At 40.1% G+C, this 27,402-nt stretch overlaps 1 protein-coding gene across 5 annotated transcripts in view; it reads right to left on the minus strand.

The window, feature by feature from the left end:
• Positions 1 to 1,952: 1,952 nt before the first annotated feature.
• Rubicon (run domain Beclin-1-interacting and cysteine-rich domain-containing protein rubicon) overlaps positions 1,953 to 27,402 on the minus strand; it is a 114,712-nt gene continuing 89,262 nt past the window's right edge. For 2 of the 5 annotated variants that reach the window (XM_067784402.1, XM_067784404.1), the window contains exons 7-10: positions 17,663 to 17,830; positions 14,393 to 14,590; positions 14,011 to 14,164; positions 1,955 to 4,635 (exon numbers count right to left, since the gene is read on the minus strand). In XM_067784402.1, coding sequence (XP_067640503.1) covers positions 4,444 to 4,635; positions 14,011 to 14,164; positions 14,393 to 14,590; positions 17,663 to 17,830 — 712 coding nt within the window. In that variant the 3' untranslated portion in view covers positions 1,955 to 4,443. Of the gene's footprint in view, positions 4,636 to 12,806; positions 12,917 to 14,010; positions 14,165 to 14,392; positions 14,591 to 17,662; positions 17,831 to 27,402 lie in introns of all 5 variants that reach the window. The other 3 variants (XM_067784403.1, XR_010953097.1, XM_067784405.1) reach the window with 3 other exon arrangements.

The following is a 27,402-nucleotide window of genomic DNA, read 5'->3' on the forward strand; positions in this document are numbered from 1 at the left end:
TGGTCACTGCGCTTGATAGCGTATTATATAGGAATGTTGCCTTATTTTCGATACTCAGATTTTCAAAGTCAGTGTAGTTAAGCTGTCGTAATTCATTAACAAGGCTGTCGCTTGTATAATTTTCCCAGGAAAGTATTGCTCTCTCCGTTCTCATCTGAAATAGTTTATGTAATTTGATTTTGAATTTAATCGTTTCATGATCTGAAATCTGAAACTCTTCTAATTTTAAACATGATATAGAGCTACTATCTGTAAATAACAAGTCGATCAATGTATCTGTCTTATCGCCCTTTCGTGTATAAAAATCTATTTTTTGCTCCATAGCAAAGGATCGAAATAAGTCAACTAACTGTTTACTATAAGTTGTGCTCTTGTAAAGGTTTATATTGAAATCGCCCACAAAGATAATATTATCCTGTGTTACGCAGTTATTATTTAAAATGTCGTATAAGTACGTTATAAATTCTGCATCACTCGAGCTCGGTGGGTGATATATCAGAGCTAATTGATATTGGGTGAAAATATTTTTAACTTTTAGCATAATACACCAGATGTTCTTGTTTAATGTTCTGTTGTAACTTATTGAGTATTCAATTGTTTCATTTATAGATATATATTAGCACACCGCCTGTGTGCCTGCTGTGGGAATCGCACCGTACAAGTTTATATGTTTGTATCTGTAGCTCTTGATTCGTTATTTCTTCAGTCGAACAAGTCTCCGAACAAAATATTAAATGTGGTTTATGTACATCTATCAGACGCTCTAGTTCAGCTTTATTGGCGACGATATTGCTAATATTTAAATATATACAACTTAGCTCCTCTGGTATTCGTTGCTAAACTCGTGCCTTATTTCTTGGCTGCGAATATTTTTTATACGCTGGACAATCTTTGCTGAAAGCGTAATGGCTAACATCGACGTCAATAACTTTTTTTTGAACAAGTTCGCTACAGTTTACACATTTAACAATGTTAGATGTGCACTCTTTGCTATCATGGGGTCCGGCACAGTTGCTGCAAGCTACCTTATTCGTGCACTCAGCTGCTTTGTGCTTATATCCCAGACATTTAAACACTTATATGCTCGTAAGCGACGCAAGTATCCCACTCTATATATAGTTTCTTTTGTTGCAACACATTATCAAATGTTACTGCACCTGTTTCCACTAATGCAATGTAGCTTACTTCTCTACGATTGGTATTTTCATACAGTTTTAACACTTTAAAATTTATTCATTTTATTAAATGATTGAAACTATAATCGCCGAAATGTATGTCAAAAATCGCCACATTCAGATCTATTCATTTTTGTTTGGAGTAGCAACATTGACAAATGTTATAAAAAATGTACATCATTGTGAATCAAACTAAGCGTGATATCCTATCTGTCAACTTCCTGACAAGATGTTCAATATGGCTACTTTTTAGCGTTTTGACAGGGTGTTCAATATGGCGGCGCATATCTTCAGCGGGTGATAGAAAGAGATACAGAATGAGACAGCGATAGTCAATTACAAATCAGGTAATCATTTTGACGTCTATGCAGAAGATATCACAGTTTCATTCACAATGATGTGCATTTTGACAGCGCTCTCTCGAAACAAAGAGTTGCAAATCCATTCATCTATGGTCTCTTATATTAACCCATAACAAGCAAAAACGCCCTTCATACGCTTTTTTGGCCATCGAATACTTGCTGGTATGTACTTGTTTGACTTTTTCAATAACCCATTAGGGAACGCAAACCCATGAACCTTGGGGATTTAAATATCAGTTATACTCATTCAAATATATATATATATATATTATTAATGTGTAACGGACCAAGGAATATAATAGCAAACATTGTTAAATGCAATGGAGGCGACGTCGACCTTTTCAGTAGGACTTTATCGACATTCTCTGCTAAAATTCAAAGAAGTTTCTAAATTTCATTGAAACTATTCAAGTCAATTTTCATAAATGTATATTTAGTTTGTCTTTCTATTCTTAAACAATTATGTTATGTAATGCCGATTGGCGTAAATTTTAATTTTATTTATATTTTCTAAATAAATAATAATATTGTTTATTATATTTCGTAACGTTGAAATAAATTTTAAATTCTGAGATAGGGCGTACTTCAAACGAATTCTGTAATGAGTCGTTTTTGAAACAAGTTCTGAAATGGGAAGATTTCCAACTGCCAGCCGAGATAGGGTTATATTTCGTTAAGGCTGGGTTTTTCAGTGCGAGTTTAAACTCCAGTTAAAGTTGACTAGAGTTTAACCTTGCCACTTTGTTCCATAACAACAAATTTTGCTGCTCATCTCAGCTTAAGCGGCCGAAGTGGCAGGGCTAAACTCTAGTCAACTGTAACTGGAGTTTAAACTCGCACTGAAAAACCGGGCATAAGTCATCAACTTCCACTTTGCAAATGAAACTACTTTCTGAAAGCAGCACAGTGCCAGTTATTTTTCGATCACATTGAAGACTTTACCAAAAATACTTTCACTTTAGATGCGTGGGTGTACTTAATAATATAATTATCTTGTAAAAAATTAGAATTGAACATATCTAGTTATGTGAATCGTTTTAAAGATTTCCCTGAAGTAAAACACAAATATTTGTTCTATATCCGGTTTAAGCTATGGTTGTCCCTATTCGTCTGGAATTTCAGTCCATTAATTTCCGATTTTTTTTCACGGCGGCCGCCGTGGTGTGATGGTAGCATGCTCCGCCTACCACGCCGAAGATCCTGGGTTCACGCCCCAGGCATAGCAACATCAAAATTTTAGAAACATGTTTTTTCGTTTCGAAGAAAATTTGTCTAAGCGGGGTCGGCAGCGTTTGGCAAGCGCTCCGGGTGTATTTCTGCCATGAAAAGCTCTCAGTGAAAACCCATCTACCTTGCAGATGCCGTTCGGAGTCGGCTTAAAACATGTAGGTCGCGTCCGGCCAATTTGTAGGGAAAATCAAGAGGAGCACGACGCAAATTGGAAGAGAAGCTCGGCCTTAGATCTCTTCGGAGGTTATCGCGCCTTACATTTATTTATTATTATTTTTTATTAACATTATTAAAGTAAATTAACAAGTTAATATATCTAATGAGCATTAGCTGCCAGGGCTATCCGCTCGATGGGAAATAGTTATATCGAATAATTTTGTTTTTTTTGTTATTTAAGTTTTAAAGTAATGTTAGATGTGTGCTTTAAGGGATTCAAGGGGTTGTGTAGTGCAATATATAGCTTCTCCAACCAAATTGTCAACCTCACCTTCGAGCGGCGAATCCCGTTTCATTAACAGACGAGGCTCTGGCGACCCCAAGCTCCTCATTAACTTGGGGTGGGGAGGGAGGCGTGGCCTGAAGGTTTAATGTGGCCATATAAATCGTCCCCGAGATGGTCGGGCCACCACCTTAATGGTGCTGTGTTACCGGAGCGTACCGGATCTGTATCCAGCAAAGGACCATCACATCGATAACACTCCCCAAAGCATTCGGGGAGTAGCCTTATCGCTACAACATCAACAACATGTATGCTTTAATGGCTTTGACGAAGTTATTGATTGAAGTTATGTTCACTTTCGTAGGTATTTTTAGTAGCTCAATCCAGTTGCTTTTTAGGTAGCGTCTTCTGGTTTCATCAGGGCATTCCGTGAATATATCTTTTAATGAAGGTAAGCCAGCTTCTATCAGGATGTTTTTTATTGGTGTTGTTCGGAAGGTGAAGACGCATGCCCTTGCTGCCTGGTTATAAATGGAGCTAAAGATATTCAGCGTTGATTTTGGAGACTTGCCATATAGATACAATCCATAGTCTATCTTACTTAATATTAAAGTTTTTGTTACATATCTAAGAGTGTTTATGTGTTGATGTTGTTATTTATTCTGAATAAACCAATACGGATGAATAGCCACTTCCATAACTTATATTCAATATAATATTACACACCTAGATCTTAGGGAATATCAAGTTTTGAAGAAATGTATGTACATATATGCGTCACTAACCGATCTGTATAATCTGTGTTCTAACATCTCAACTTAACCAAAATCTGTAAATCAGATTAGCGGATATAAGTTTTGAACATACCTTTTCGAGTTGATCGCTGTATATATACAGGTGAGTGTTATATCGGCGGGGTATATGGATATTTTTACACCATCCCAGTTGCCGATTGAAAACACCATCAAACTTTTTATTGCTTAGTGACAGTAATTTCGAAAACAATTCTTTAATCTGGGTAAGTAGGTAGAGATAGGATGATCATATACTCAGCCGACGATATACTATATATAAACATACATACAAATGTATTAAAATTTAACTAAAATTACATATATAATTAATATAAAAATTTAAGTCAATGCTTATTTTTAAACGAGTTACAGCACAACTTTTTGATCGTATAAAAATTCGAATTAGGTAGGTACATTTAAATTTTCTTATTTTCTGCGTCAGCTCAGGTAACTGCCGCAACTTTTTGTCTTTTACTTATCCTTTGGCATCTGCAGCATGTTTCAGATAGTAACTTCCAGCAGTTCAAATGGAAGCACGACCCACATCGATCACAGCGAAATACTTTTTGCTGCCACGGATAAATTACTTGATCCCTTTGGCAAAATTCGCAATGGAAACCGCGAGCAGTGCAAAGCTAAAATTTATTTAAATAAACAAAAATGAAAATGAACGAAAATATCAGTCTCATTTTATGACTTAACTTATTTAAAAACAAGTAAGGAAGGCTAAGTTCGGGTGTAACCTAACATTACATACTCAGCGGAGAGCTTTGGTGACAAGTATGGGAAAATCACCATGTAGAAAAATGAGCCTAGGGTTGTTTGTATGACATGTGTATCAAATGGAAGGTATTAAAGAGTATAGTAAAATAGAGTGGGCCATAGTGCTATAGGTGGACGCCTTTTCGGGATATCGCCATAAAGGTCGACCAGAGGTGACTCTAGAATGTGTTTGTACGATATGGGTATCAAATGAAAGGTGGTAATGAGGGTTTTGAAAGGGAGAAGCCCTTAGTTGTATATGTGAAGGCGTCAAAAAACCAATCCAATCGCAATGTTTGTTTTTTCGTATTTGGTGTAGAATTATAGCAATTTTTTCATCTTTTGAAATTTTCGATATCGAAAAAGTGGGCATGGTCATAGTCGGATTTCGCCCATTTTTAATACCAAGATAAAACGAGTTCGGATAAATACGTGAACTAAGTTTAGTAAAGATATATAGATTTTTGATCAAGTTATCGTGTTAACGGCCAAGTGGAAGGACAGACAGTCGACTGTGTATAAAACCTGGGCGTGGCTTCAACCGATTTCGCCCATTTTCACAGAAAACAGTTATCGTCATAGAATCTATGCCCCCACCAAATTTCACAAGGATTGGTAAATTTTTGTTCGACTTATGGCATTAAAAGTATTCTAGACAAATTAAATGAAAAAGGGCGGAGCCACGGCCATTTTAAAATTTTCTTTTATTTTTGTATTTTGTTGCAACATATCAACTGGAGTTTAATCTTGACATAATTTACTTATATACTATAAAGATATTGAATTTTTTGTTAAAATTTGACTTAAAAATTTTTTTTTTAAATTGGGCGTGTTTGTCATCCGAGTTTACTAATTTTTATTTAGCACATATATAGTAATAGGAGTAACGATGCTGCCAAATTTCATCATGATATCTTCAACGACTGCTTGCAACTGCAAACTTGTAAATTACCTCCTATTAAAAGTGGGCGGAGCAACGCCCATTGTCCAAAATTTTACTAATTTTCTATTCTGCGTCATAAGGTCAACCCACCTTCCAAAGTTTCATCGCTTTATCCGTCTTTGGTAATGAATTATCGCACTTTTTCGGTTTTTCGAAATTTGCGATATCGAAAAAGTGGGCGTGGTTACAGTCCCATTTCGTTCATTTTAAATAGCGATCTGATAGCGTTTTCTTTTCTTAAATAAATTGTTGCCTAACTAAATGGTAAAGCCTTAATAGAGTTACTCCTACCCAGACCTGTTAAATAATGATTACTAATGGTAATGATTAGCCGTGCCATTGAATATTTTCTTTAAACGCCATTTAATGATTACTTGCAATTATTTTATATTTTTAATAATTACTTTTCAATTGATTCAAAAAGTATCAAAAAAAAAAATCATGAATTTTTACGATTATAATCAATAATTCAATAATTATTGAAAAAAATCAGAAATAATTAAAAGTAATCAAAAATCAGAAAAAATCAAAAATTATCAAAATTAATGATTATTTTTGATTTTTTTAAATTTTTTTGATTATTTTTCCGCTTTGTTGAAAGAAAAGTTCTCATTTGTTGCATGCATACAAGTATATTTTAGGATGCAGTAGTAAATCGTAAGCGCTTATCGAGGCGAATATATACATGCAACATATAGGGCAAATAGTATATGAGCGTTGATTTAAACATATACTGAGGTAAGTATATACACATGCGCACTATTACATTCATTATATAAAATAATAATGGTTTCATCCTTAAGTCAAGCTAATTTTCTTTTGTATCTAAAATTAATATATCTGTTATTTTGGATTAAGTTATGGCTATGCACTGCTTATTTTGTAATCAAAGTTTATCATATTGTACGCTTTATTTTAGCAACATTGGTCTCATATAATCGCCACTATGTTAGTGTTCTTCGTCCAATTTAGTGAGCTTTATCATAAATAAGCATTTTTTCGGTAATATATTTTGAACGACTCAAAATTTTAGTTTTCCGCCTTCGGATTATTAATACTGACGTCAAGCTAAGTTTTTCAGGACACGTATTAGCAGTCGACCGCTGTTATAGACTTTTAAAATGTATACGAGTATATATATATATATATATTCTTGAAAAATATCCAACCATGTCGAAAAAAATAAATGTATGATAGGCAAACAAATATGTTTGGAATTTCCATTGTTAGTACTAAAAATATGGCTCACTGCAAACCATAAAATTTTATAGATTCTAGACGTAATCATAAGGAATTAAAAAACAAGTTTCATCCTAATGTACATGGACATATGTTAATAAGTTTACTTGGAATATAACAACTTTTGGTTAGACAACTGATCATGATGATGAATGACAACTTAGAGGATCGCTCCAGTTGGAAGTGAAGCTATCAACCTAAGTAGTATTATTCATACTATTGTTTTGTCGTAAAACAATGCGCGGTTACATCTATAGACACGATAATTTGTAGGTGGGTATGGACATATGTACCCATATGCTTAGATAAGCGATTACGATATACCGTTACATCAACCGATGTACTTGTATGTACAAAATAATCTGTGCATAGCCATAACGTAATCCAAAATAGTGGATATATTTATTTTGGATATACAAAACTGGCTAGACTTAAGAATGAAACCCCCTCACTAGGGTAGGCACCTTGTCGTTGGTGTGAGGGCTTAGCCGAACTCCATAGCGCCCGAGTATGAGGCGGAGCTGTTTAGGACTGACATCTACGCCGTTTCGCCTCATAGGAGGGCGGCGGGATGTCGGTGAAGAAGAACTGCCAACTCCCTAATCCAGGGTGTTATGCGGACCGTGCCTATTGGACGATTTGCAGCCAGGGGATAAATTCGGCTGTATTCGAACGGAGCCTTCCCGATACCGGGCCACATCGGAAAGTATTTATGGCCTTACCACAGTAAGGGGGCGCTGCTGTGGCGGACGGTTCTTTTCCCGTATATAATACTGGACCGCTAAGCGCGCCTTGTCGAGCAGGCCAAGATGAAGGACTCATTACCTGATTGTAATAAGGACGATGTAAAGAGGAGGACTCAGTCGCAATCCAAGGACGACAAATACGAATTAAGCGATGCGTCGGACTCAGCGAGCGAGAGTAGTGCTGATTCAATGAACTCCGTGTTGGAGAAGCACACAAATGGAAACGGAGTAGAAGAGTGGAGAAGGGTACGGAGCAGAGGAAGTAAAAGAGCCCTCTCGAAGTACCGTGCAGCACTAAGAATTGTACAACGATTGGGAGCAGTGGTCGACCCAACAGAAGTGGAGATCGAGCGCTTGAAATGGGCCCATGAAGCGGTAGAAGTAGGTCGAAGGCAGTTCAAAAGGTAAAAGGTTTGCTGCGAGAAACCCTCGGTTCTGCAACCCGTACGAGGAGAAAGATGCGTCGAATGGCAGAATGAAGAGGCAACGTTCGGCGGAAGGCGACAAGCCTGCTTTCAAGAGGCAGAAAGGACCCAGTCCTAGATCCGCGAGGCAGGGTAGTCGCATAGACAAGACAAGTAGGCCCAAAGCTGTAAGACAGATGGGCTCCAATAGCGAGGTAGCAACTACCTCGAAAGCCCTCCGGCGCATAATACCTCATAATTTGAGCCTGAGTCGAATACCCGAAGCTAACAGTGGAAGAAAAATGGCTCCACAGGGAGACGCGCTTCACTCTGGGACAATTCGATCTGGGTACTATGATATGTTATGCTCTAACTTATCCAGAATGATAACACACTATTCTGCCGTTCATAGCGAACTGCCTGGTCAATGAGGACCTCATGTAGACTGATTGAGTCCATAGTGATACCAGGAGTTTGTTAAACGACCAAACTAAAAATCCCTATCAAAAATCAGGACCCATGTTATAATATAACTCCGTACTCTTGGAAAATACTAAAGGCTTTCTAGGACCTATGTTACTTGCTGCTTCTAGATCTGATAGCCGCATCACTCCTAATACCTGGAGTCTTAGCCTGGCAAGCGAAGGGCACGAGCACTAAACGTGCTCGCACGTTTCCCCTCCAACCTGCACTTCTTACATCTGCTATCTATGACCAAGCCTAATTTGAAGGCATGTGACGCCAGAAGACAGTGTCCAGTCAGAATGCCCCTCATGAGTTTACAGCCCTCTCTCTTTAATTATAGAAGTAACTGTGTTAGTCTAAGGTTGTAAAATCTACACATGATACTCGACACTTTGCAGCTCCGAGTTTGGGTGCACGCCTTTCCCGCTTGGTTGATCATGTGCACTTCTCCCTTTCTCTTAATTTCGCCTAATCTAATTGGGATGTCTACGGAGCAAACCTTTTTAGCTAGTTCATCCGCTTTTCCATTCCCATCTCTTCCTATATGCACTGGGAACCAGTATTGCTGCGAGAAACCCTCGGTTCTGCAACCGGTACGAGGAGGAAGAAGCGTCGAATGGCAGAATGAAGAGGTAACGTTCGGCGGAAGGCGACAAGCCTGCTTTCAAGAGGCAGAAAGGACCCAGTCCTAGAGCCGCGAGGCAGGGCAGTCCCATAGACAAAACAAGTAGGCCCAAAGCTGTAAGACAGATGGGCTCCAATAGCGAGGTAGCAACTACCTCGAAAGCTGCGAGTCAGAGGGAAGTTCCAATTACGGAAGTAGGAGATAAGCCAAAGGGAGATAACGCTAAGACTCCGGCTTTCTCGGAGGCGCTAAAGGGAGTTAACGCTAAGACTCCGGCTTTCTCGGAGGTTCCAAAGGGAGATAACACTAAGACTCCTGCTTTTCCCGAGAATATGAGTGATGTGGCAAAGCAGTCACTGACTGTGGCGCTGGTTGATCGTAGCAGTCCTTTCGGACAAATGACTACTGAAAGGTGGAGATCTGTGAAAAGGCAGCTTATTAGCTTAATGCTTAAGATGATGCGGGAACAACCAAGTAAGCCCCTTCCAACCTTTGATTCGGGGGGATGGTATAATGGTGTGAAGATGATAGCGTGCGACAACATCGCGAGCTTGCGGTGGCTGGAGGAAGTGGTTCCAAACCTCCAAAGGCAAGGTACGAACGCGCGGTTTGAGGTGGTGGATAAAGCGCAAATCCCCACGGTACCAAAAGTTAAGGTATGGATACCATGCGTGATGAAGTCGGAGGATACACTGCGACTTCTGCAGAATCAGAATCCGAACATACCGACACAGGATTGGAAGGTACTTACTGTATCTCGGCCTACCGAGGATGGTCAATTCTACATCTTCCAAATAAACAAGCAGGCGGAGGATATTTTGTACACGCAGCTTGGCAAAATGTCCTTTGGCACTGGCAAAATTTACATGCGACTCTGGAAAAGAAGTCCCGAGGATAAAAACCCTAACACGCTAGAGGTGGGCAAAGTCGAAAAGGACCTCAAAAGCCTAAGGGAAAAAAGACAGGCGGAGGTCCCGACGTCACCACGAACACTAGAAGAGGACCAACCGCTAAATGGTGCTGTGACTCGCACAGAGGAACACCCGGCACAACAGTCGCGAGAGGCTGAAGGGGGCCTCTAATACTCTAAACTAAAAGGGCTAGGGGAGGACGACGACGTCAAGGCGAAGGTGCTGGAGGGGGACAAACAGCCCAATGGTGCTGCGAGTCCTACAGATAAACCTCGAACACAGTAAAGTGGCGTCGAGCGAACTCCTCCTAACCCTTGAGGAAGGTTCGTGTAGCTTTTCTACCAAAGGCGGGGAAGATCGGTCACGTGCATCCCAAAGGCTATATACCCATTAGCTTAACATCATTTCTGCTCAAAACCTTTGAGAGGCTAATAGATGTGTACATAAAGTCCAACGTGGATGAAAAGCTGCTCTCCACAACACAGCATGCGTACACCAAAGGCAAGTTGGTAGACACTTCATTGCATAGGGTGGTAATAAGCATAGAGAAATCCCTGGAATATAAGGAGTATGCTCTAGGAGTCTTCTTGGACATTGCCGGAGCTTTCAATAATGTTGCAAAATGGGCGATTATGGATGGTCTTAATTACATTAAAGTACATCCTGCCTTAATCAGATGGATCGGCTGCATGTTAAATTGCAGAAAGATTACATCACAATGGGGAATGTACGAGGCCACGAAATCAGTGGACAGGGGCACGCCGCAGGGAGGGGTGCTATCACCTCTGCTGTGGACGCTGGTCATCAACCAACTGCTCAGGCAATTCGATGAGGAACCCGTAAAACTTACGGCTTACGCAGATGACGTTGCAATTGTCATAAGTGGAAAGTGCCTTCCAACGATTAGTTCTTTGATGGATCGGGCGCTTCGGGATATTCATACCTGGGCATCTAATGTCGGGTTGAAAGTCAATGCGGAGAAGACGGATATGGTCTTGTTTACAAAGAGGTCCCAAATTGGACCAGGGCTAAGTTAGGAGGGGTGACCTTACAGGAGAAACCTTGCACAAAATATCTATCATCCTAGACAGTAAGCTGTCATGGAAGCTCAACGTGGAGGAGAGGATCAAGAAGGCCTCAACGGCACTCTATGCATGTAAAAGAATGCTGGGGTGTACGTGGGGTCTATCGCCCTCTCTTTCTTATTGGGTTTTTACAGCGATTTTAAGCCCTATTCTATACTATGGAGTTCTTGTTTGGTGGAAAGCCACACAAAAAACAACATACCTCAAAAAATTAGAGGGGGTATGTAGACTATCGATGCTTAGCATTACGGGAGCCCTGAAAACAACCCCGACGGCTGCACTGTATGTCATTCTGCACACCCCACCTGTAGACCTGGTAGCAAAGAACAAAGCGTTAACGACCGCAACCAGGCTCGGTGCTTTGGGGCAGCTGGAGCGCCGACCATATGGCCATAGTAGTATAACGTCATCAATCACAAGACGAACAGACTACATGATTCCCTATCTGCGCTTCGAGGGAGATCTTAAGGCCACAATAGAGGTGGACGGTTGGCGCAAGGGTGCGCAAATGGCGGACGAGGCGATACATGTGTACACCGATGGTTCCAAAGTAGTGGAAGGAGTAGGGTCTGCGGTATACTGCGCTGATCCGGAAATAAACAGATCCTACAGGCTGCCGGATTACTGTAGCGTTTTCCAAGCGGAAATATTAGCCGTAACCAAAGCAGTAGAAACCCTGGAAGAGAATAGTTTAAGCTGCAACCGTGTTAACATTTATATTGACAGTCAAGCAGCAATTAAGGCAGTAATCTCGCATTGCACAGCATCTAAATGCGTGTTAGAGTGTAAGCAGTCTCTGGAGAGAATCGCGACAGGGATAAGCATACATCTATATTGGGTCCCAGGGCATATGGGAATAGACGGGAATGAAAAAGCGGACGAACTAGCTAAAAAGGGCGCATCCCTTGAAGCTTGCTCCGTAGACGTCCCAATTAGATTGGGCGAGATTAAGCGAAGGCGAGAGGTGCACATGATCGACCAAGCCGGAAAGGCGTGGGTTCACGCGCGGGGCTGTAAAGTGTCGAAGATTATGTGTAGGTCTTACAACCTTAGACTAACACAGTTGCTTCTATCATTAAAAATAGAGGAATGTAGACTCATGACGGGTATTCTGACTGGACACTGCCTTCTGGCGTCACATGCCTTTAAATTAGGCTTGGTCAGTGATAGCAGATGTAGGAAGTGCGGGTTGGAGGAGGAAACGATCGATCACGTTCTGTGCTCGTGCCCTGCACTTGCCAGGCAAGACTCCAGCTATTAGGAGTGATACAGCTGTCAGATCTAGAAGCATCATGTGGCTTAAGTCCTAGGAAGCTTCTAGTATTTGCCAAGAGGACGGAGCTTTTTATAACATAGGTCCTGAGTTTGGTCGTTAAAACAAACTTCTGGTAACACTACGGACTCAATCAAACTATGTGAGGTCCTCATGGACCGGCCAGTTCAACCTAACCCGACCTAAGAATGAAACCATAAAAGATCGTTGCTAAATGAAAGCTTTTGGACGCCAACCTATGAATCCAACATTTTTTTACATATTACCTGGGTAATTAGAAAAACCGCCGTTTTCGATCCCACATTATTTTATAAAATGAGTGTAGTAAAATATACAGATGTGTGTATACTTACCGGAGAATATGTTTGAATCAACGCTCATATACTATTCGCCCTATATGTTGCATCCTCAAATGTACTTGTATGTAGAAATTATCCCGTGCATGCAAGAAAGGAAAATTTTTCTTTCAACAAAGCGGAAAAATAATCAAAAATAATCAAAAAAAAAATCAAAAATAATCGAAAAAGTCAAAAATAATCAAAAGTAATCATTTTGATTATTTTTGATTTTTTTTTCTAATCGTAATCAATTAGTATTTGCTTTTTTCGGAAAACAATTGAAATAATCATTGGCCATTAAAATATGCATCTAATTAATTGATTACTAATGCTAATTCAAATTTAAAAGGTCTGCTCCTACCCCAGAAAATTTACAACATTTATAGTGCATGCAAAGAACATAAATGGCTAACCCGTGTGTTAGCTGATTTTCACAAAAGCGCTGTCAATGATAATAAAAATTCATCAGCAATTATATCTTTCATTTAAATTTTCTTCGCTAAAAATTTGTGAAGTTACGTTACGAACATACCAAATAAGATACCAAATTTCATTAAGATACATCAAAATTTACTAAGTTATCGTGTTCACGCACAGACAGACGAACGGACGGAAGGACGGACGGACATGGCTAAATGAATTTCTTTTTCCGCCCAGATCATTTTGATATATAGAAGTCTATATCTATCTCGATTAGTTTATGCCGTTACGGGCTATCTATATGCGAACAAAATTAATATACTCTGTGAGCTCTGCTCAGCTGAGTATAATTAAAGAGGATAAATATAATAAGAGACGTCACTCGATACTTTGCATAATGTTTTTGGTTGGGGTAATCGCAGGTTTTTGTTTGGGCGAGATGTGCATAAATGTCTTTATACCTTTGCGTAGGGTATTTGTGTTTATTTTTCCGACTGTATTTAATTAATTAACTAACTCTCTTTCCAAAAATAACATTTGCATAAGGTGCCTACACGACATGAATAAATGCGAGACAATTGAAAATGTCCCTCATGGAAAACATTAGGCATCATTTTTTTGGATTTCCAGCGAGTTACTCGCCACTCGTAGTAGACTGGTGGCTCTTATTATATTTATCCTCTTTGGTATAATTACCAGTTTTACACTGAATTGAATTTGAAATGCCCAAACCGAACCGAAAACTTTCCCATAAATACGTTTCTCAAGTACCAACGAAACAGAAACTTCTTAAACTCACCACACAATTAAAAATATGATGTTCACAGTTCTCGATAAGCTGATCAATTGAGCGTTGCATGCTTTTGTTGTTTACGTCAATAAAATCTGATAGTGACCAAATATCCGGATCGTTTGTAATATGCTCTGGTATGCTATCAAAATATGCTTGATATCTATACGTAGTAGATGAATAAAAATGTATTTTGTACACACATATGTGCTAAAAATAAAATATGTGACCCGGTCTATGAAAAGGTCGCTTATGACTCAAAAAAAAAAAAAAACAGCTGTTTCTCGCAAAAAAAAAAAAAAAAATAGCTGTTAACAGCTGTTTCTCGCAATTTCTTTTTTGAGTCATAAGCCACCTTTTCATAGACCGGGTCACATATATTTAAATATACCTGATAGCAAATCGACAAGTTTTCACAAAATCTTTAACAAATTTTAATTGTACACGTTTCTTACGCGCTAAAAACAATCCTTTAGTCGCTATGTAGAGTGTTGGGTTTAAGTCGGGTACATAAAATAGTGGATATGTATACATTTGCTCTAACAAACGATAAGAAAAAACACTGACCGGATAGCATTTGAAATCCCAACTACAGATACAAATTAAAAAAACAAACGGAATTACATTCATAAATGTTTAGCACATTGAAATATACTAACGGCCCATTCCACAGTGACCAATGCCAAACAATAATAAAAGAAGGCTCTATTTTGAGACCGCAAGCCTAAATTTTCTAATTTTTTTACAGCCGGGCAATTGCAAGTTTTAGCTGATGAAAATAAAGTTAGGGCGTAGTGAATCGTAACAGCTTCAGTATAGCTTCAGTTAAGCGCCAAATAAGTAAGTAATATATTAGAGTACCACTATTGTAACTGGGAAATGTGCCATATATACACCTTTTCCAGTTTAAGTTCAGAAAATTACAATTCAAGTTCATAATTTCCAATTTAAATTCAGAAATTTACAATTCAAGTTCAGAAATTTAAAATTCAAGTTCAGAAATTCCAATTTAAATGCAGAAATTTACAATTCAAATTCAGAAAATTACAATTCAGGTTCAGAAATTCCAATTTAAATTCAGAAATTTCCAATTCAAGTTCAGAAAATTTGTCGGGTATTTTTTTTCATCCAATGGAAATAAATGCATGTAAGATGGTATTTATGTGTTAAGGAAGCATTGGACATCTTAACTCGTTTAAATCAATTTTGCGAGATAGCGAAGAAAAAACTCTCACTCATAAGAAGCAATTGCAATGCCATCCAGCTATATTCTTAGCGTCACAATCATTGATCTGCACTGAGTATGACAGCAGTGATGACGAAGATATGACCACTTAAACAGTCAACGGAGCGTCCACACTCTCGAAAGTAACGTATCCGTACTGTCTGCATAGATGTTGTTGTTGTAGCAATGTTTCGCCACACCTAATAGCTGCGACCGATCACAAATTGTCATCAATATCCTCTAACGGGAGTCCAAGGAAACTTGCTGTTTCGACAGGCGTGGACCATAATGAGGCCTTGGTTCCACATTACAATTAAAGAGATGGTTGGTGTCATGTGGGGACACATTGCAAGCGGGGCATACATTTTGTATGTCGGGGTTGATTCTGGATATGTAAGAGTTTAACCTGTTACCGTATCCAGAACGAAGTTGAGCCAGAGTGACTCGCGTTTCCCTGGGGAGTATGCGTTCCTCTTCCGCAAGTTTTGGGTACTGTTCCCCGAGTACTGGATTCACCAGGCAATTCCCGGCATAAAGGTCCGACGCCTGTTTGTGGAGTTCACCAAGGACCTGCTTGTGTTTTTTTGCTTCATACGGCTGAGTTCTCAGCTGCCGTATTTCCACAAAATGCTTACCGAGATTACTCCTTAAGTCCCTAGGCGGTGCTGACTCATCAATCAGATGTCTGTTGGGATGCCCAGGTTTCTGGGTATTCAACAGGAACTGTTTGGTTAGCATCTCATTTCTCTCACTGATGGGGAGTATTCTCGTCTCATTATGTAGATGGTGCTCTGGGGACATAAGAAGACAGCCCGTCGCGGTTCTGAGCGCAGTATTTTGGCAGGCCTGTAGCTTCTTCCAGTGAGTAGTTTTTAGGCTTGGCGACCATATAGGGGACGCGTAGCACGCAAACGGCTTGGCAATTGCTTTGTATGTGGTAATGAGCTTTTCTTTGTCTTTTCCCCAAGTACTGCCAGCAAGGGATTTGAGGATTTTATTACGGCTCTGGATTTTCGGAACAGTTGCGGCTGCGTGCTCACCAAAATGTAGATCCTGATCGAAAGTCACACCCAAGATTTTTGGGTGTAGGACAGTCGGTAGCGTAGTGCCATCGACGTGGATCTTCAAAATGGTCGACATTTGGGACGTCCAGGTTGTAAATAGGGTCGCGGTTGATTTAGTCGGTGATAATGCCAGGTTTCGCGAGGCGAAAAAACTGGAGAGATCAGGGAGGTAGCCGTTTATTTTGTTGCAAAGCTCATCGATCTTTGGGCCCGGGCCTGTTGCCATTATTGTGCAGTCATCGGCGTAAGAAACGATAGTAACTCCTTCTGGTGGGCAAGGTAGTTTTGATATATAAACATTAAACAAAATTGGGGATAGGACACCACCCTGAGGCACCCCTTGTTTAATTCTTCTTGGCTTTGATATTTCGTTTATGAATTGCACCGATGCCTGTCTGCATAGATCTTGGCGCCATCTGCCAAAATATCTCAACTTATCCGCCATCATCATCATTCATCATGAATTGGCACTTAATCGCGATTTCGGCAATTTTGTAACAAATCATGCCAGCTTTCCCTGTTTCGCGGTAACTGACGGCGATTGGGAGCACCATGAGAGGTCAAGTCTTCCTCCACCTTCGCAAATCTGTGGAGGTCTCTCCCTTTCACTGCTTCCAAACTGCTGTTTCAACTGAAGTACTTTCTTGGCCGTAGCGTCATCATGAACTTGGAAAGAATTATCCTCCATTTGATTTCAAGCTTCGGGATGTACACACCTTTAAGAAAACTTGGGGTACACTATACCCAAGCCACCATTTTGGCAACATGGTCAACGCCGCAAGTAACATATAAGTATTAAATGAATTAATTAAAATAACTTTTGAAAATTAAAACCCTACTTATCAATTTCTGAATTCGAACTGTAGTTTTCTGAACTTGGAATGAAAATTCTGAACTTGAATTTGTATTTTCTGAACATGAATTGTAGTTTTCTGAATTTAAATTGGAATTTCTGAACTTAAATTGTAATTTTCGGAACTTGAATTGGAAAATCTGAACTTGAATTGTAAATTTCTGAACTTTAATTGTAAATTTCTGAATTTAAATTGGAAATTCTGAACTTGAATTGTAATTTTCTGAACTTGAATTGCAATTTTCTGAACTTGAATTGTAATTTTCTGAACTTGGATTGGAAAATCTGAACTTCAATTATAAATTTCTGAACTTGAATTGTAAATTTCTGAATTTAAATTGGAAAATCTGAACTTGAATTATAAATTTCTGAACTTGAATTGTAAATTTCTGAATTTAAATTGGTAATTCTGAACTTGAATTTTAATTTTCTGAACTCGAATTGCAATTTTCTGAACTTGAATTGTAAATTTCTGAACTTAAACTGGAAAAGGTGTATTTAATGTGTTTAACGACATACTCTTGCAAAATTTTTGCAGGTATTGGTGATATTTGATTTCGGTGACATCCGGTACAATGATATTTGCCTAGATAAGTGCAATAACGAAAGCTTTTCATATACTGACGAGAAACGCGCATGCCGCAGCCCGCACAGCGAGTATTCTGCTTTTGTATAATCTCTTTACGGCTAAGAAGAGAAAAGGAAATTTAAATAAATATGAGTTGGAAAAAACTTACTGGTAATATGCTCGAATGTCGCGCCCTGCGTTATTTTGGTGGATCGATCCTCAATTTCAAAAAATATATACTTTTTATGAACATAAGATAAGTGCATATGTAAATATTGAAAATATATATTTTTAATTAAATAAAAGATCTACAGTGTTTCTGTGCATATTACTTTTCTGCGTAGGCAGCCTTTCGCTGCGTTTTAAAACAAAAATCCTTAGCCGATGCAGCGTAGGTGACCCATAGCCACAAAATATAGCAAAAAAGAACTTTTAGCCGATCTAATACCGGCTACGCGTAGATCTTCGGCTGCGCTTCAAAAAAGTTACCCTTAACCGATCAGACACCGGCCAAGCGATCCACAGATCTCTTAACACTATTTCGGTCTTAAATATTTCAAAATATAATTTAAATAATTTTTCCAAATTTACGTCTTATCTAATATTTTTTTTTTTTTATTTTTTGTCAGATCGTCAGGGATTGAACACCAAACTAACGGATACTCTTCTCAAAAGTCATGATACTTGATGACATGACGTTTTTACTAAGACTTCGTTGAAACCAACTTTACCAATCCTATTTCTAACAATTCAGAAATTGATGATATTGTGACGAATATTAGTGACACTAAGTGATACTCACATCACTAATCTGATACTAAGTAAATAAAGCCACAACAACAATAAAGCAAGCAGTCACTTGTATTTGCATAAACGAATCAATCATTATGTCTACACATATGTACGTACACGCTAGAGGTTTACGCCGATCACTTCATCGGCGACGGCGGTGTAGGCTCTATTATATACCGGCGGCGGCGGCGTGGGCGGCGCGCCGGTGTACGCCGGTGTTCTTACTTTAAAAAGCTTAATTTTTCTATTTAAAAAAATAATATTTAGGAAAGGTTTTGTTTGTATGTATTTAAGGAAATCCACGTTTTGGCCATTTCGGAAAGATCCGGGGTTTTTGCCTCAAAATCTTGCAGATCGATCAAAATTTTTCAGGAGTAGCTCCTTGCGGAGGGATTGTCCCTCGTTCACTTACTCCAGAGAGGCTTGGAACCTAACCCCGGTCTTTGGAATTGGTACTGCTGCGTCTGCTGAAAAGAAATAGAGATACATACATAAAATGGTCACACTTTTGTCTGTATATCTCGTGCAAAGCGTAGTTTCACCTGGGGTTAGCTCTTAATAATCGTCGCGAACACAATTTCTTTAAATAATTTGTGTCTCCTTGGCGGTCACGCACGACATGCGAACAGTATCAATCCTGACCACCAGTCACTACTACGTCTCCTGACCCTCACACCATATGCCAGCATAGAAGCTATAGGAGTGCGACTTCGAACTCATACCTTCGTTAACGTCACTTTCCTAGAAGCTCTAGGTGTAGCTCTGAAGACTTTCTAAATGATGTTTTTACGTGCTATGCTGCCGAGCTATACCAGAGAAACACCTTAAAACATTAGCGAGTGACTATTCGGCCAAGGATGCCGCCCTCGAAATCATAATCAGTCTAAGTGGATGCCATTGCGTAACTCATTGGTGAAAATAGTATAATCCTCGACGCATCTACATAATTAAAATTTTACAAGGACCCTGGATAAGATTTTTAAAATGTAGACCAAAGTTTGCAGACGTTTGTACTCACAACATAGATTTTAATAGTCTTCGTTAAATCAAAACGATATTTTAGAATGACAGTCGACCGATATGATATAAGAGCTCATTATGGATGACCGCGTAGCTTCAGTTTTCAGACTAGTTCGGCTGTCCACTATGTTAGGGTAGTAGCACACACAGTCATTAGTTCGACTGTCTTGGGAAAGCTTTTGCTTCACCACTATGAGTGTTCTTGCGAAGGACAAAGCCTGACCTGGTAAATATATGTGCCTACGTATTCACATTTGTAAAAGGAGCCGTACCGTGTAAGTGATATTTATATTTGGGTGATAGGCTATAATCAATGTGATTCACTCTAAGGGACTACCTGGAGACTTGGGTGTTGAATGATGAAGTGTGAAAATCAAAATCAATATTTCAGACGCTATTGTATAGTTTCGCAAATAAACAACAGATGTTTGAATGTAAGCCAAAGGGATTTTTCAAACCCTTCTAATACGTACATATGTCCCCAACTTAAGTATGAGGTAAGGATCATTCCAAAGAAGTGTTTATGCCCCTAGAACCTACTAAAGGATTTTGCATCACTGATTTCGCTTATTCTTTCAGTCAATCGCAATATAAAATTAAAAAAAAAATCGGCACCTTTTTTGGGTAATTTGCTGTTTTTTAACAACTTGAGGACAATTTGAAAACATGTTCGCCTTGGGTCATTTTATTTTAATTCATTGTTAATTATTAATTTTTTGAAAAAAAAAAAATTTAAATTGAGCATATAAATTTATTATATAACTTTTCTTTTAGTGTTTTGTTTTAATAACTTGGTGAATTGGGTGATGCAAAGTCTGTGTTAAGCTAACATCGAAAGCGCCAGTTTTTTTAAATAACTTTTGAACAAATAGAAGGAGTTAAGTTTCGCAATTGGTTTCTTATAACTGGCAGTGATGCGCATCCGTTAATACCAATTTCGACCATATCCGACAAATTTTCGACATGAACAATAAATGGCCTAAACAGTCTTAAACGAGTAGAAAATGTATTAACGCACCGGACGCCGCCGCCGCCGCCGCGCCGATATTTTTGACATTCGGCGGCGGCGTGCGAAAAACGACAAAAATCGGCGGCGGTGTATATCTCTAGTACACGCAGCGGAGAGAAAACGCACAAACACATGCATATATCTGAGATACTCCCAAAAGTATGAAATAATTTTTGCAAGTATCACTCACAAACACACGCGCATATGAGATGCTGTAGGCGTGCATCTGTAGTTATAGCTGATAAGTTTATAGCTGATAAATAACTAGTAAATTCTAGAATAGAACCGCCTAGAAATATGTCAACGAGGAAACCAAACACTATAAAAGCAGCAACAGTTGAGGCACGAAATTTAGTTTGATTTAAGACGCTATCTGGCGAGCAATAGTAGTGTTATTCTGAAGTACTTTAATAAAGGCTATTTTGCATTATTGAATAGTGGAGTTATTTATTCAACAGTTTAGTGATTCCAACGTTAGCAGAAGGTTGCAAATAAGGGGAATTGCAGTAAATTCGTTACAATTGGTGTCAGAAGAGGAATTGTTGAATAAATTCCAGAGGAAAACAAGGGCATGGCAAAGTTAAGTAAAATGAAGATCGAGCAACTGAAGGAGTTGGAGAGCCGTGGATTGAATACAACCGGCATTAAACTCGAACTTCAGGCAAGACTACGAGAGGCAATGGAATTAGAAGGAATTGACGTGGAAGAGTATGTCTTTCATCTTGATGGCGATGAGACAACAAAATTGGAGGAGAAAAATGAAACACCGCAGACAATGGCGAACACAGACCTGAACATGATATTGGCTGCAATATCGGCACAAATATCCGAAATGTCATCACAAAAATCCACCAACATATCATCGCAACTGGAAGAACAGAAGACATATATGACATCTCAACTGGAAGAACAGAAGACATATATGACATCTCAGTCGGCTGAGCAGTTGAAAGCACAAGAAACGCGTATTTCAGAAATGTCGACACAGATTACATCCAAGATTGAAGCACAAGAGGAGCGCTTATCATTGCAGGTGGCACAAATGTCTTCGCAGTTAGAAGCACAGAATACAAAAATTGTACAGCTCGAGGACAAAATCGATGCCGAGACAGAAGCTTTGAGAGGTAGTATGCAGGAGTTACAAATAAATCGCACAACAATTTCAGCGAGTAATCCAAAGGTAAAGACACCATCCTTTGACGGTTCTGTTCCTTTCCAGGTCTTTAAGCTACAGTTTGAGAAGACCGCAGCAGTGAACAACTGGAATGCTGAAGATAAAGTTGCAGCTTTATTCGTAGCATTGAAGGGACCAGCAGCCGAAATCCTACAGACGATTCCCGAAGGAGAGCGGAACAACTATGAAGCATTGATGGCCGCTGTAGAATGACGTTACGGAAGCGAACACAGGAAACAAATCTACCAAACAGAATTGCAAAACCGCTGCCAAAAATCTAACGAGACTTTGCAGGAGTTTGCTTCGGACATTGAAAGATTGGCTCATCTTGTAAATTCGGACGCACCCGTGGAATACACTGAAAGGGTAAAGCTTCAGAGCTTTATAAACGGCATACGGGACGTCGAAACGAAGCGAGCCACATACGCGAACCCAAAGCAAACATTTGCTGAAACGGTATCCCATGCATTGACGCAGGAAAGGCGTCACTATTGAGTAAACCAGCATACAAAGCTCATCGTGTGGAAGTAGAAAGACCAGAGTGGGTAGACACAATTTGGAAGCACTGAAAGGATCACAACAGAAAAGTGCGGCAACCCAGGTCACAGTGCACGTCATTGCAACACCGGTCCTAATACTTCCAACAATGTGGGTGACCGTAAACGCAGAGCTAGCGGAGATGAGCAAATCTCCAAGTCCACTCAATCGTTAAACTAAAGAGAGTCAGCCGCAAGGGGCGACAGCTGGCTCCCGCAATTCAATGCCCCATAACCTCTATCTTGCAAATTGGAAGAAGGTTGAACAATCTTACTGTCGGAAGACATGTGAATGGAAAGGAACGTTTACTGACTGCAGATACGGGTGCATCTCATTCCATCATTCGAGCGGATTTAGTCAACAAGAAGATAAGACAATTGCATGGAGCAAGATTGCGTACAGCCACTGTAGAAGAGACCACGGTTCTAGCAGAAGTAGCATGTGAAGTCACAGGTGGGAACGTCACGGTAGTGCACAATTTTATAGTGGCAGAGATTGTTGATGAAATCATAAATGGAGTGGACTTCTTAATCGACCAGGGCATCAAGATCGGCATGCAAAGCAAGACGATGCGATATAAGAACATGGATGTACTACTTAATTTCGGCTACGAGAGAGACTACAACAGTAAACGAGTGCTGGTGGAAGAGAGTCAGCAAATACCACCAAAATCCGAATCAGTCATCTGGGCAAAGGTTGATGGAGATTGTGCGACAAACAAATTGTGGGTTGTCGAAGCAGCAAACAAATTAGCACCGAATATACTTGTAGGAAAAACCCTGTCTATGACAAAACAAGATGGACGTATTCCGGTAAGAGTACTCAATGAGTTCAAGTCACCACTCCAATTGACCAAAGGAGCTATTTTGGGAAGATGCCAAGAGGCTGAAGTAGTTATTAACTGTGGACAGCTCCCGGAACACGTTTCATCTAGTAATACTGACCTTTCAAATGACATCACGGCATGGACGGAGGGGTTAGAGGAAGCCTATCAGAGTAAGGCAAAACAACTGCTCCTAAAGTACGCGAATATATTTGATCAGGATGGTTCCAAACCAGGCCGCACCAACGTTGTGAAACATCAAATTGACACTGGAGATGCGAGGCCGATCCGTCAAGCTCCACGTAGTGTTCCACTGGCGAAGCGGGAAGTTGTGAGTCAAATCATACAAGAAATGAGCGACAGCGCGTCATCGAACCATCAGCTAGTCCATGGAGCTCACCGGTGGTACTTGTGAAGAAAAGGATGGGAAAATGAGGTTTTGCTTGGTGTACCTGGACGACATCATCGTATTGGGCAAGAACTTTGATGAACATCTTAAGAACTTGGAGGAAGTTTTCCAGAGAATAGCTGGCGCTGGTCTGAAACTAAGTCCCAAAAGGTGTTCGCTGTTTAAAAAGGAAGTAAATTATTTGGGTCACAAGGTAACGACAGAAGGCATATGTACAGCGAATGAAAAGATAGAGGCAGTAAAGGATTGGCCAAGACCACAGAACTTGCATGAATTAAGAAGTTTCCTTGGGCTGTGCACATATTACCGCCGATTTGTACCAAACTTTTCCAGCGTAGTCCATAGCCTCCATGAGCTTGCAAGAAAAAATAAAGCTTTTGAATGGAAGAAGGAGCAAGAAGTGGCTTTCCAAACTTTGAAGGAGCGTTTGTGCACTGCCCCAATGTTGGCATATCCGATTCCAGGAGCAACATTTATTCTAGATACAGATGCGAGTGGATATGCTATAGGAGGCATTTTATCATAACTGGTCGATGGACAGGAGAAGGTAGTTGCATATTACAGCCGTTCGATTGGAAAACCAGAGAGGAACTACTGCGTTACGCGGACAGTTGGCATTGGTAGAGTGCATTAAAAATTTTCACAAATACCTCTACGGCCAGCGATTCCGCGTCAGGACAGATCACGCAGCGTTGAAATGGCTTCTGCAGTTCCGTAATCCGGAAGGACAATTGGCACGGTGGATCGAGCGACTACAAAGCTATGACTTTTCCGGCTAATGATTATAACATGTACGGATGAATGGGACAAGGAACAACTAAGGAAGTGTTAGCTAGAAGATACTGATCTGTCACATGTTATGCAAGGGCTCGAACGAAACGAAAGACCAAATAGAGAGGAGATGTCAGCAGAGAGTCTCATTGCGAAGTCATATTGGGCAGAGTGGAACAGTTTAGAATTGATATCCGGTTGCTTGCATCGAGTATGGGAGAGTGAGGATGGTCAATGCAAGAAGAAACTGATATTTGTTCCCAGAAAGAGGATCCTGACGTGCTCAGTGAGCTGCATAATGATCCAAGCGGAGGTCATCTTGGAACCACGAAGACGCTCGAGAAGATTAAACAGAGATTATATTGGGTTGGTTGCCGTCAGTTGGTCACTGAGTGGACTGTGAAAACTCGAAGTCATGGCCAGATGAAGCAATATAACTCAGGTGCGCCATTTGAATGGATCGCTATGGATGTCGCAGGTCCATTTCCTACTAGCAACTGCGGAAACAAATATGTACTGGTGGTTATGGAAGTTAACACGCGCCAGTTGCCCTTATCGCAACATTCGCACGTATGGTCAGTACACGCGCGCCGAGTCAGCAAATTATATTTCTCACAACATACGGCTGCGCATGGCAACCTAACACTTTAATTCAAGGCCATGGTTAGTGACGGCAACTAACACCTGCAAATTATGGTTCTCACTACATACGGCCGCGCATGGCCTAACACCTAACACCTTAATTCAAGGCCATGGTTAGTGACGGCAATTAACACTCATGCTACGGAACTACTCCAGACGCACAGTCAGCTAAATTCTATTACACATGATTGTGAAATGCACACATACAGCACCTATGGGAAGAAACCGACTTCAACATTCTCACACAGCGGGCTGTCAACAAGTTACGCAAGAGGCGCGTCGCGGCTTGTTGATTGGCTATATATGGGAGCAGTTGCGGCAGACCCGGCAGTCGAGTTCGGGACGGATTAGTGTTAACAGTAAATTAATCTTAATTGTAATTGCGAAAAAATTTAATTAAAATATACTTGTAAAAGACTATTTGAACTTGTGTTGTTTAGTGTTGTTGGTTGGGCGAGTTGGCCCAACAAATTAATTTTTTTATAAAACAAGGACTATAGTCCTTTAACTGGCGCCCGAGCAGGGACCCAGGAAGTGAAGGGAACTGTGAAAAAAATTCAAAAAAGAATTTGTTCGAAAAAAAAGAAGAAACTGTGAAAAAAGTGCTAAAAAGGAAAAACAGTCCTTGCAAAAAAGAAAGAGCTGCCTAAAGAATTTGTTGAAAAAAGGAAACCGTGGAAAAAACTACAGGAGAATTTCTGGCAAGATCATCAGCATTACATACTGCCGGCATTACCTACTAGTGGAAGTTCCTGAAGTGCCTGCTTGCAACGTAATAGTGGTCACTAGTGAAAATTCCTGAGAGCTCCTGTACGCACTGCAGTGTAATTCTGATATAGTACGGATGATTTATCTCATCACGTGAGTATAAAAAACACAAAGGTAAAGTCAAATAAAAAATATTCCCACAAATAATGGACGATATAAGAGCCACAGTGACAAATTTGACTGGGGCCGTCAACGCCCTTCTTGAAAAAATAAATTTGCTAGAAATGCGGTTGGCTCGCGTTGATTCAGCTAGGTCTTCCTCTACAGCGGCCACTACTCCAGTGGTTCAGACTTTGCGGTAACGAAGGGAAAGCCCCTTTACCGAGCGATTCTCCAACATATTAGACAGAAGGTGCGGGGAGCAGCTGATTCTGCACTTATTTCCTACAATATATTCGATAGCAATTGGGGAAAAATTAAGGAATGCCTCTCCCTGCACTACGCAGATAAGAGGGATGTTGGTACACTCGAACACCAACTGCACCAGCTACAGCAAAAGGGAATGAGAATTGATGAATTCTACGCCAGGGTGAATCATCAATTCTCCCTCATTATTAATAAAATAAAAGCCGAATCCTACACGGAAGATGCCGTTAAAGTTCTGGAAGAAACCTACCGAAATCGTGCCCTGGACGGTTTTATACGTGGGGTTAACGGCGAAATGTCGCGAATGCTTCTAAAACATTGCCAGAGGCATATTCAGCTTGTTTGGAAATCCAAAATGTGGATTTCCGCAATTTTTCCGTTCATACGAACAATTCCAATAACCGTGTGGCTGTCCCTGTTAACAATTTTCCAGGTACCTCCTCATTTAGGAATAGGATCAAGCCTCCCCAGTTACCCCCTAAACCTACTTGGCGCAACCAGGAAAAGCACTCATATGTAAGGAGTGACCGCCCGTCAGGTCGATTTGGAAATGCCAGCACCCCACTACATTCGCCTGTAGAGAAAATGGACGTAGACCCCTCGGTACAGACACGCAACGTTAATTACATGAATCGCCCAAATCCGTTTAAAAGAAGCGCAAGTTCAGAAAATCTACCACGGAAGCAGCAAAGGGTGTTTTCCATACTACACCCGAGGAGAGCGAAGAGAGAGATGTGGACCTGAAGGAATCGCCAAGTGAAAACAACTCGGAGGATTTTCTGTCTTCCGGTCATCTAGCGTACCATACTTAGAATATACCTTGCCTGACGGTCGTGTGCTGGATTTCCTCGTGGATACCGGCGCAAATAAGAATTTCATAAAAAATAATATTGCAACGAAAACAACTCCTGTAAAGAAATTATTCAGTGGGGGTAGCGTGCCAATAAAGGATAAAGTAAAACTAAAATTATTCGAAAGTGTGGGTAACTCCACCGAATTTGATTTCTTCGTTTTACCGACTCTTAGTGAATTCTGCGGAATCATTGGGGACGATACCCTGAGGAAATTAGGTGCGATAATATATAGGAAGAATAACCTCCTTAGTATAGACAATTACAAAATCCCCTTGAAAGACAGAAGATCTCTCGATGCAAACTTCACATTAGGAAAGGACCTACCTCTTGATATCCATGGAAAGGTCAATTCACTATTAGAAAAATACTCTGGTCTTTTCAAACCACTTAACGGTTATGAGCTTGCAAACACGAATGTCCGTGCAGAAATAAAAACATCAACTGACGAACCGGTGTATAGTAAATCCTACCCCTACCCAGCATGTATGAGAGATGAAGTCGAAAAACAGGTATATGAGCTCCTAGA

This window comes from Eurosta solidaginis, chromosome 4, assembly GCF_040869045.1.
Source record: "Eurosta solidaginis isolate ZX-2024a chromosome 4, ASM4086904v1, whole genome shotgun sequence".
Classification (NCBI taxonomy): domain Eukaryota; kingdom Metazoa; phylum Arthropoda; class Insecta; order Diptera; family Tephritidae; genus Eurosta; species Eurosta solidaginis.